We start from the raw sequence: 11,722 nt of genomic DNA, 5'->3' as shown, positions 1-11,722 counted from the left end.
TAGGGAATTTGTGGAGTTTTATTTTCAACACTTAGCACCAAATCAAATGTATTTGTCACATACACATGGTTAGCAGATGTTAATGCGAGTGTAGGGAAATGCTTGTGCTTCTAGTTCCGACAATGCAGAAATAACCAACGAGTAATCTAACCTAACAATTCCAAAACTACTACCTTATACACACACAAGTGTAAAGGGATAAAGAATATGTAGATAAAGATATATGAATGAGTGATGGTACAGAACGGCATAGGCAAGATGGAGTAGATGGTATGGAGTACAGTATATACATATGAGATGTAGGGTATGTAAACAAAATGGTCAAGTTAGAGGAAACAGACACACAGTGCAACAAATCCTATTTACAAACACTGAGCAGATGACATACAGCCTGAATTTACATCTTTGGTTAACATCCAAGTTAACAGTGCATTGCCTGGTGCTTGAGTTGGTTTGGTAGCTGTTGATCTGTGATGATGAAAAATAGCCTCAAGAGACAACACAGGTTATTTCATTGCTTTAAAGTCATTCTCACAAAACATCAGTGCCCTTATGCATGTTTGTTGCATGACTGCATGAGAGTCAGATCCGTTACTTAGGTCTGCTTGAACAGACTTGAATAAAAGAGAGAAATATTCATACTTCTGTTTCAGTCATTTCCATTTTTACCCAAAAGAAGAACAACTAAATGCTAAAGATAAGGGCCAGAGTTATTTACACAGACAGTGTTGTTTTTGATGTTCACACCTTGAATGAGACATTTGTTTGGCTGGTTTCTGGCGTGATCTTCTTCAATTCACTCTAATCAGGGTTTTACATGTGTGGAGTTCCTCCTCAGACAGAGGCCTTCGCAAGCCTCCTCCGTCTCGAAGCGGTTACCGTTGCCGCCACAGCCGCCATACCAGAAACGGGAGCACTCGCTCTGTGTCGTGTCGAAGTACCACTTCAGAGTGTAGTTCTCACAACCTCCCTTGTCCTGTTTGAAGAAACATGCATCTGGGGAAGGAAACGGGGCAAAGGAGAGAAATGGGAGATAGGATTCAGGAGAAAACAAAAGAAACGGGGCAAAGGAGAGAAATGGGAGATAGGATTCAGGAAAAGGGGGAGAGGAAAGAGAGGAAAGAGAGAGAGGGGAGAGGAAAGAGAGAAAGGGGAGATGAAAGAGAGAAAGGGGAGGGAGAGAGAGAAAGAGAGAAAGGGGAGAGGAATGAGAGAGTGGAGAGAGGAAGAGAGGGAGAGAGAGGGAGAAAGAGGAAGGGGAGAGGAAAGAGAGAGAGGGGAGAGGAAAGAGAGAGAAAGGGGAGAGGAAAGAGAGAGGGAAAGAGAGAGGGGAGAAAGAGAGAGAGGGGAGAGAGGAGAAGAAAGAGTTGGGAGAGAGGAAGAAAGGGGAGAGAGAGAGGGAGGGAGAGGAAAGAGAGAGAGAGGAGTTGAAAGAGAGAGGAAAGAGGAAAGAGAGAGGAGAGGGGAAAGAGAGAGATGAAAGAGGAAAGAGAGAGGAAAGGAGGAGAGAAAGGGGAGAGAGAGAGGAAAGAGAGGGGAGAGAAAGAGAGAGGGGGAGAGGAGAGAGGAGAGAAAGGGAGAGAAAGAGAGGGAGAGAGAGAGAGAGGGGAGAGGAAAGAGAGAGAAAGGGGAGAGAGAGAGAGAGAGAGAGGAAAGAGAGAAAGGGGAGATGAAAGAGAGAGGGAGAGGAAAGAGAGAAAGGGGAGAGGAAAGAGAGAGAGGAGAGGAAAGAGAGAGGGAGAGGAAAGAGAGAAAGGGGAGAGAAAGAGAGAGGGGAGAGGAAAGAGAGAGAGGGGAGATGAAAGAGAGAAAGGGGAGAGGAAAGAGAGAGAGGGGAGAGGAAAGAGAGAGAGGGGAGAGGAAAGAGAGAGAGGGGAGAGGAAAGAGAGAAAGGGGAGAGGAAAGAGAGAGGAGAGGAAAGAGAGAGAGGAGAGGAAAGAGAGAAGGGAGAAAAGAGAGAGGAGAGGAAAGAGAGAGAGGGGAGAGGAAAGAGAGAGAGGGGAGAGGAAAGAGAGAGAGGAGAGAGGAAAGAGAAAGGGGAGAGGAAAGAGAGAGAGGAAAGAGAGAGAGGGAGAGGAAAGAGAGAAGGGGAGAGAGAGAGGGGGAGAGGAAAGAGAGAAGAGGAAAGAGAGAGGGGAGGGAGAGAGAGGAGAGAGAGGAGAAAGGGGAGAGGAAAGAGAGAGAGGGAGAGGAAGAGGAAAGGAGAGGAAGAGGGGAGAGAAAGAGAGGGGAGAGGAAAGAGAGAGAGGAGAGAGAGGGAGAGGAAGAGAAAGAGAGAAAGAGGAAGGGAGGAAAGAGAGAGAGGAGAGAGGAAGGAGAAGAGAGAGAGGAAAGAGGAGGGGAAGAGAGAGAGAGGAGAGGAGAAGGATGAAAGAGAGAGAGAGGAAAGAGAGAGAGAGGAAGAGAGAAGAGAGAGAGGGAGAGAAAGAGGAGAGAGAGAGAGAGGGAGAGAAAGAGAGAGAGGAAAGAGAGAAAGGGGAGATGAAAGAGAGAGGAAAGAGAGAGAGGAGAGGAAAGAGAGAGAGGGGAGAGGAAAGAGAGAGAGGAGAGGAAAGAGAGAGAAAGGAGAGAGAAGAGAGAAAGAGGAAAGGGGAGATGAAAGAGAGGAAAGAGAGAGGAGAGGAAGGGGAGAAGAGAGGGGGAGAGGAAAGAGAGGAGAGAGGAAAGAGATGAAAGAGAGAGGGGAGAGGAAAGAGGAGAGGAAAGAGAGAGAGGGGAGATGAAAGAGAGAGGGAGAGGAAAGAGAGAGAGGGGAGAGGAAAGAGAGGAAGGAAAGAGAGGGGAGAGGAAGAGAAGAGGGAGAGAGGGAGAGGAAGAGAGAGGGAAAGAAAGGGAGAGGAAAGAGAGGGAGAGGAAAGAGAGGGGAGAAAGAGAGGAGAGAAAGAGAGAGAAGAGAGAGAGAGGGAAAGAGAGAGAAAGGGGAGAGGAGAGGAGAGAGGGAGGAGAGGAAAGGGAGAGGAAAGAGAGAGGAGAGGAAAGAGAGAGGGGAGAGGAAAGAGAGAGGGGAGAGGAAAGAGAGAGGGGAGAGGAAAGAGAGAGGGGAGAGGAAAGAGAGAGAGGAGAGAAAAGAGAGAGGGGAGAGGACAAAGCCAAAGGTTGAGACTCATGCCTTTTACACTATTGTACAGACCCGAGCCTGCTGTCTTTTCACATGTATTATTGCATACAAAATTAGAGAGAGATGTGGTCCTTTTACCCTGGTTAAGAACTGTACTTTCCTCTGTCCTCAGGAGGGTTGTGTGATCTGTGAACACATAACAGAAGAAAATCTCTGGCGTAGTGCTGTGAATGATGACCTCGCAGCTGACATGACAACATGACAACATGAAACAACATGACAACTGACAAAAATGGCATCACAACTTTTGTCATTTCAATCCTGTAATTGCCATACTGTTTAAACAAGGTATATTACAGTCACTAATGTTAGGGGTTCAGCTCATTAGAATTATCTCAACTGAAAGCCTCCTGATTTGAGAATGCAAATAGAACAACTAGTGTTCTCTTCTCATGCAGCATTATGTGATTCAGCATTTGACAAACATCACAACAGTTGTCGTAATTCAGGTTGTGGCTAACAGAGCTCTACATCTATGACCTCCACATGATGTTCAGTAGAGGGCTGGGGGGACATACTGGAAGTGCCACACGTCTCAAAGCATTCGTTTTCCGTGCTAAAACGGTTGGCGTTAGCGTCACAACCGCCGTACCAAAAAGGCAAGCATGCACAGAGCGTTTTGTTAAAGTGCCATCGCTGGCCATAGTCCCCGCAGTTAGTGCCACTGTCCACATCCAACTTACAGTGGGCTAAAAGCAGAACAAGCAGGTTTGTAAACGGGGAGGAAGACATGCAGTATGAGGTTGCAAACTGAGACTACTCATGCAGTGGGATACGAGGGAGCGTGAGGGAGAGAGAGAAATAGAAGTTCTGTTATAAATGTGGGGTTACTGATTACCATTAGAGTTTGGCTGTGGCCGGGGCGGTGAAGGGGCTCCATCTCCCCTGGAGAAGGCATGTATAGTGTCAACCTGGTCAAGAGCTATCTGAGTCGGAAATACACCAGTGTGCTCCAGGAACTCCTCCTCATCTGTGTACTCCTCTTCCTCTTTCCACACATCCCACTCGGCCTGTCCTTGTCCCTGTCCGTGTTCCTGTCCCAGCATCAGCTCACACTTGAGTTTGAGATGGGCAGGAGGGTAGCTGTTCCTTCCCTCTGAAATAGTGAGGGAGGAGTGAGAGAGTTAGGACACACAGTAGCACTGCCTTGGCAGCAGCTAATGGGGATCCCTAATAAATACAAATGCAAATGTTAAAATGTATGATTTGTTCTGGCATAATTATCTCTCCCTCAAGAGACAACCAGATGAAGAAGCATGCTAGTGTTCCTTACTACTGAGGACCCTGAGGAAGGCTCTGAAGAAGCGCTGTGCGTAGCCTCTCTCCCACTCCTTCACGTGCCACAGATGGAGCAGGTGCTGCTCTGACGGCGTGCTCGCCAACTCCTCCACCTGGGTGCTGTTGTAATGGTCGCCCACCGCGATCACAAACAGGGAAACGCCCTGACACTTGGCCTTCTGGGAAATGTAGGCCAGCTTGGCCTGGTCCCAGTGGGCTGTCTCGGCCCCCACCACAGCCAGCACCACTCTACTCTTCCTGGGCCTGGTGGCCTTGAGGAACACCTTGCTCAGAGCGTACTCCAGGGTCTGCCCCAGAGACGACACTCCTCCCTGCTGCTGCATGCTCCTCAGGTGTGTCTGTAGACCAATGTGGTTGTGGTACTTCTGCAGGTCAAACTCTACCTTGACAGCCTGGGAAGTCTGGGGGAGCAGAGAACCACTGGTCTGGAGAAGGGCCACTCTGGCCCGGCCGTCAGCCACGCTGGGTTTGGGGCTCCAGGCTACCTGCTTCACCACTGAGCCTAGAAGCTCCTGGACGCCAGCGTACTGATCGGCCCGGATCTCCCTTGAACCGTCCACCACCAGGATCAGGTCCATATCCACCACCAGGGGCCGCTGAGCGTCAGTAAAATCACACCCCTGGGCTGGTTTACAGTGGTCTGATGGACACACAGAACCAGAGCTTAGAGATAATAGTAGTACAGTAGCATCAGTAGTAGTAGTACAGTAGCCTCAGTAATAGTTGTACAGTAGTAGTGCAGTAGCATCAGTAGTAGTAGTACAGTAGTACAGTAGCCTTAGTAATAGCCATACAGTAGTAGTGCAGTAGCATCAGTAGTAGTAGTACAGTAGTAGTACAGTCGCAGTAGTAGTACAGTAGTAGTAGTATTACAGTAGCAGTAGTAGTAGTACAGTAGTAGTACAGTCGCAGTAGTAGTACAGTAGTAGTAGTATTACAGTAGCAGTAGTAGTACAGTAGTAGTACAGTAGTAGTACAGTAGCATCAGTAGTAGTAGTGCAGTAGTAATATAGTAGCAGTAGTAGTACAGTAGCATCAGTAGTAGTAGTACAGTAGCCTCAGTAATAGTCGTACAGTAGTAGTGCAGTAGCATCAGTAGTAGTACAGTAGTAGTACAGTAGCAGTAGTAGTACAGTAGCAGTAGTAGTAGTACAGTAGCAGTAGTAGTACAGTAGCATCAGTAGTAGTAGTGCAGTAGCCTCAGTAATAGTCATACAGTAGTAGTGCAGTAGCATCAGTAGTAGTACAGTAGTAGTAGGACAGTAGTAGTAGTAGTACAGTAGTAGTACAGTAGTAGTGCAGTAGCATCAGTAGTAGTAGTACAGTAGTACAGTAGCCTCAGCAATAGTCGTACAGTAGTAGTGCAGTAGCATCAGTAGTAGTAGTATAGTAGTAGTGCAGTAGCAGTAGTACAGTAGCAGTAGTAGTAGTAGTGCAGTAGCATCAGTAGTAGTAGTATAATAGTAGTACAGTAGCATCAGTAATAGTAGTACAGTAGCATCAGTAATACTGTAGTAGTAATAGTATTAGTAGTGCAGTAGCATCAGTAGTAGTAGTAGTACAGTAGCATCAGTAGTAGTACAGTAGCATCAGTAGTAGTAGTAGAGTAGCATCAGTAGTAGTAGTAGTACAGTAGCATCAGTAGTAGTATCGTAGTAGTACAGTAGAATCAGTAGTAGTACTGTAGCATCAGTGGTAGCAGTAGTAGTACAGTAGCATCAGTAGTAGTAGTATTAGTAGTAGTACAGTAGCATCAGTAGTAGTAGAACAGTAGCATCAGTAGTAGTACTGTAGTAGTACAATAGAGTCAGTAGTAGTCGTAATAGTAGTACTGTAGTAGTACAGTAGCATCAGTAGTAGTAGTAGTATTAGTAGTAGTACAGTAGCATCAGTAGTAGTAGTAGGAGGAAGAGTACAGTAGCAGCATAAGTAGTAGTAGTAGTACAGTAGCATCAGTAAGTAGTAGTAGTGTAGTACAGTAGCATTAGTAGTAGTAGTAGTAGTAGTTGTAGTAGTAGTGTAGTACAGTAGCATCAGTAGTAGTAGTAGTAGTACAGTAGCATCAGTAGTAGTGTATTAGTAGTAGTAGTTGTCGTGTAGTACAGTATCATCAGTAGTAGTAGTAGTAGTAGTAATGTAGTAGTACAGTAGCATCATTATTAGTGTAGTAGTAGTGTAGTACAGTGGCATCATTAGTAGTGTAGTAGTAGTAGTAGTAGTAGTACAGTAGCATCAGTAGTAGTGTATTAGTAGTTGTAGTAGTGTAGTACAGTAGCATCAGTAGTAGTAATGTAGTAGTAGTAGTACAGTAGCATCATTAGGAGTGTAGTAGTAGTGTAGTACAGTAGCATCATTAGTAGTGTTGTAGTAGTAGTAGTAGTAGTAGTACAGTAGCATCAGTAGTAGTGTAGTACAGTAGCATCAGTAGTAGTAGTAATGTAGTAGTAGTAGTAGTACAGTAGCATCATTAGTAGTGTAGTAGTAGTGTAGTACAGTAGCATCATTAGTAGTGTAGTAGTAGTAGTACAGTAGCATCATTAGTAGTGTAGTAGTAGTGTAGTACAGTAGCATCATTAGTAGTGTAGTACTGGTAATGGTGGAACAAACTCCCTCACGACGCCAGGACAGCGGAGTCAATCACCACCTTCCGGAGACACCTGAAACCCCACCTCTTCAAGGAATACCTAGGATAGGATAAGTAATCCTTCTCACCCCCCCCCCCCCTTAATGATTTAGATGCACTATTGTAAAGTGGCTGTTCCACTGGATGTCAGAAGGTGAATTCACCAATTTGTAAGTCGCTCTGGATAAGAGCGTCTGCTAAATGACTTAAATGTAAATGTAAATGTAGTAGTAGTAGTAGTACAGTAGCATCAGTAGTCATATATTAGTAGTACAGTAGCTTCAGTAATAGTGTAGTAGTAGTAGAAAATTATTTATGCCCAAAGGGAATATTGGTTCTACAGCAGAATTAACCATAAAAACGAAGACATACATTGATAGCAAATAAGACTATATTTTATTTTGTCCCTGTGTGCTTACCGTAGCAGATGACGCAATTTTTTATTCTTGTCAGCACAGCATTTTGGTCCTGTGACCTATCCACCAGCCGAACAAGGATGAAGCTGCCCGTGTCATCAGCCTGCGCCACAACAAAACAAAAACACACATGGGCTGCATTTCAATTCACCAGCCTTTCCGCTGCCCTGTTCACTATCCCATAACCAGAAAGCATCTGTTAGCAATTGTACCTCAAAAGCCCGTTGAACATCGGGGGAGTTCCTCATGGCGATGACAGCAGGAGCGATGTTCAGGGCCTTGAACTCCATGGCGGCCGTGACGATGGCAGCGCTGTCCACAGAGGGCCCGTTGGTGAAGAACACTGCCACCTTCCTCATCGTCAACGCTTTACGGGTTCGCTTGAAGACATGGCGCCCCACAAAGTGCATGGCCTCCCCAAGATGGCGCTGGTTGGACGTTCGTTCCAATGCAATGTTTTGGATGGCCTCCAACAACTCCGGCTTGCGTTGGTAGTCCTGGAATCGGATCAGGTACTTGGTGTTGGCACTATAGGATACCACAGCAACACGTGCACCTGTCGGGCAGTTGCTCTCGGCGATGGCAACGTCATCCAATATGGAGAGGAGAGCGGAGCGCATCCTCTCAAAAGTGGCAGGCTCCACATCCTGTGACATATCCAGAGCAAAGACCAGCTCTGTGGGGTAGGCTGGGCACGCTGCCTGGCCTGGGGGATAGAGTGAGAGGCATGGAGAGAGGTACAGAGAGAGAGAAAGGGAGAGGAACGGAGAGATGGACACAGAGAGAGAGGGGGAGAGAGGTACACAGAGAGAGAAGGGGAGAGGGAGAGAGTTACAGAGAGAGTGTAGGGGAGAGGGAGAGAGGTACAGAGAGAAGGGGAGAGGGAGAGAGGTACAGAGAGAGTGTAGGGGAGAGGGAGAGAGGTACAGAGAGAGTGTAGGGGAGAGGGAGAGCGGTACAGAGAGAGTGTAGGGGAGAGGTACAGAGAGAGTGTAGGGGAGAGGGAGAGAGGTACAGAGAGAGTGTAGGGGAGAGGGAGAGAGGTACAGAGAGAGTGTAGGGGAGAGGGAGAGAGGTACAGAGCAGGGGAGAGGGAGAGAGGTAGAGAGAGAGAGAAGGGGAGAGAGGTACAGAGAGAGAGCAGGGGAGAGGGAGAGAGGTACAGAGAGAGAGAAGGGGAGAGGGAGAGAGGTACAGAGAGAGAGGTACAGAGAGAGAGTAGGGGAGAGGGAGAGAGGTACAGAGAGAGAGAAGGGGAGAGGTACAGAGAGAGAGAGAGAAGGGGAGAGGGAGAGAGGTACAGAGAGTGTAGGGGAGAGGGAGAGAGGTACAGAGAGAGTAGGGGAGCGGGAGAGAGGTACAGAGAGAGAAGAAGGGGAGAGGGAGAGAGGTACAGAGAGAGTGTAGGGGAGAGGGAGAGAGGTACAGCGAGTAGGGGAGAGGGCGAGAGGTACAGAGAGAGAGAGAGAAGGGGAGAGGGAGAGAGGTACAGAGAGAGTGTAGGGGAGAGGGAGAGGTACAGAGAGAGTGTAGGGGAGAGGGAGAGAGGTACAGAGAGAGTGTAGGGGAGAGGGAGAGAGGTACAGAGAGAGAGAAGGGGAGAGGGAGAGAGGTACAGAGCAGGGGAGAGGGAGAGAGGTACAGAGAGAGAGAAGGGAAGAGGGGGGCAATGGTATTTTTAATGACAACCATTCATAACATCACTTTGCCCAGAGTTCTGGTTTGATTACACCAGAATCTACAGTCAAGTACATACATTTATTTGGACGATGAAGGGTTAATGGAGACATACCTTGAGAGCATGCTGTTTGGGGGAGAAAAATATCATAGTTTAGAGACAAAATTAGGAATGAATTCATCTTTGCTTATGAAAACATGACCTTACCAGCAATAAAGCAATTGACACATATAGAGTAGGAATACCAAGAGCTTACCACAGTTATCACGGATATAGGTTGTCAGCTGGCATTCCTAGGGAGACAAATAAAATAACATGTTAAATAGCTCTCAAGATTCTCTACATAAAATGTTTTAGAGTTAAATTGGAACAAAAATCAGACAGAATACACATACAGACATGGCTCTCTCTCCTGGTCTGCCTCTAGAGCCCTAGATAGAAATAGAGAATTAGTCAGAAATCCACATGGAAACAGTGAATATCTTGCCAATACTTCTACTGTAAAACCAAAACTATAACTACTATTATTATTCACTTGAAACAAATAACAATAATAAAACAACTAATACATGAGATTTGTAAAGTTCCTTTTATAGATCCAAAAACAAATGAAATACTAACAGTGTGTCCCGGTGGTCCAATGGATCCGGGATCTCCTGACTCACCCGATCTGCCCGAGTTCCCCTGGTTCAATCACATCGTAACATATGGCCATTTTAACAGAAGATTCTATACATGTCAACACATATTAGTACCTGTGGCCCAAGCAAATGTCACAAGGTCTGAAGTTTGAACTAACCCTAACCCTTATTCTAAAACTAACCCTTACCCTAACCCATATTCTAAAACTAACCCTAACCCTTATTCTAAAACTAACCCTTACCCTAACCCATATTCTAAAACTATCCCTAACCCTTATTCTAAAACTAACCCTTACCCTAACCCTTATTCTAAAACTAACCCTAACCCTTATTCTAAAACTAACCCTTACCCTAAAACTAACCCTAATTCTAAAACTAACCCTTACCCTAACCCTTATTCTAAAACTAACCCTAAGCCTAATTCTAAAACTAACCCTAAATGAAAACCTAACCCTATCCCTAACTGTAACATTAACAAGCAGTTGCTTATCAACAGATAGTTTGTTAATAGTATGACCATCTGTAGAGCATCTACACTGAGTGTACAAAACATTAAGGACAGCTTGCTACTATTGAGTTGCACCCCCTTTCGCCCTCAGAACAGCCTCCATTTGTCGGGGCATGGACACTACAAGGTCTCCAAAGCGTTCCACAGGGATGCTGGCCCATGCTGACTCCAATGCTTCCCTCAGTTGTGTCAAGTAGGCTGGATGTCCTTTGAGAATTGGACCATTCTTGGTCCAGAAAACTGTTGAGCTTGAAAAACCCAGCAGCATTGCAGTTCTTGACGCAAACCGGTGCGCCTAGCACATACTACCATACCCTGTCCAAAGGCAATTACATCTTTTGTCTTGCCCATTCACCCTCTGAAAGGCACACATGCACAATCAATGTCTCGAGGCTTAAAAATCCTTATTTGACCTGTCTCCTCCCCTTCATTTTCACTGATTTAAGTGGATTTAACAAATGACATCAATATGGGATCATAGCTTTCGCCTGGATTCACCTGGTCAGTCTATGTCACGGAAAAAGCAGGCGTCAATGTTTTATACACTGGGATTATCCAAATAAAGTGTGACTGGGCACTAAAAATTTAGCAGTATTGACTTAACAATTGCAGCAATGCATGTGCAACAGGACACACTGGGGTCTCCTGGCGATAGTGTGTGTGAGTCTCACCCCTCTGCCTCGGTTTCCTTTGGAGCCTGGACCTCCTTTGACTCCAAAATCACCACTTTCACCCTGAAGATGACAAACAGGAAAAGGGGATTGTTTACTTTTTGTGAGCTTCAGAATGCAATGTGCCATGATTGAATTCCAGCCTTGTTCTCTTATCCATACTGAAAGGGGAACTTTTACATCAATAACTGACCTGTAATCCAGGGTAACCATGGAAACCAGACTCTCCCTTTAAAGTAATCACAAAACACAAGGAATCATTTATTAGTGTCCATCAAACATGTCTGGAATACAAATCTACTGTATATTAAAATCTTTTCATTTGAATGAAAAGATAATAGGCAGAATCTAGCACAGAACCAGATCTGATTAGTGAAGGTGCTGGAGGAATAAAACGACACTAGAGAAGTAGGAAAAGTCTCTGAACACTTCCAGTCAGATGCACATTTATTTCATTTAGCTGAGCTTTCGGTCAGTCGACCATCATTTAGATGAAGAGAGACATTTTATAATCTACTAAGTACATGAACAATATTTTCCAAAGGGGAAAACCTCATCAACTACTATGATGTTTATGGACAGCAGCTGTTGATCTCAGTACTGAGTAAGTGAACCTTACCTTCATTCCCTGGGGTCCGGGAGGCCCGTGGCCGTCACTGCCATCAAGACCCTGTAGTAAAGAAAACACACCATCACGTCCCATTCTTACATGACCTTACAAACACATACAGTCTTACAGTGTGTGTACAGCATGTGTGTGTGCATGCA

General features: G+C 45.7%; 1 protein-coding gene across 1 annotated transcript in view; it reads right to left on the bottom strand.

Moving 5' to 3' along the window:
* The window catches only part of LOC135520813 (collagen alpha-6(VI) chain-like), a 35,598-nt gene continuing 23,876 nt past the window's right edge, over positions 1-11,722 (bottom strand). The window contains 13 exon segments of the mRNA XM_064946606.1: positions 1-996; positions 3,197-3,244; positions 3,957-4,214; positions 4,392-5,057; positions 7,460-7,559; positions 7,669-8,162; positions 9,249-9,260; positions 9,391-9,427; positions 9,530-9,565; positions 9,756-9,818; positions 10,955-11,017; positions 11,148-11,183; positions 11,574-11,624. Coding sequence (XP_064802678.1) covers positions 806-996; positions 3,197-3,244; positions 3,957-4,214; positions 4,392-5,057; positions 7,460-7,559; positions 7,669-8,162; positions 9,249-9,260; positions 9,391-9,427; positions 9,530-9,565; positions 9,756-9,818; positions 10,955-11,017; positions 11,148-11,183; positions 11,574-11,624 — 2,055 coding nt within the window. The 3' untranslated portion in view covers positions 1-805.

The sequence above is a fragment of the Oncorhynchus masou genome, chromosome 29 (assembly GCF_036934945.1).
Source record: "Oncorhynchus masou masou isolate Uvic2021 chromosome 29, UVic_Omas_1.1, whole genome shotgun sequence".
Taxonomy (NCBI): Eukaryota; Metazoa; Chordata; class Actinopteri; order Salmoniformes; family Salmonidae; genus Oncorhynchus; species Oncorhynchus masou.
This window is presented reverse-complemented; position numbering and strand designations above follow the sequence as displayed.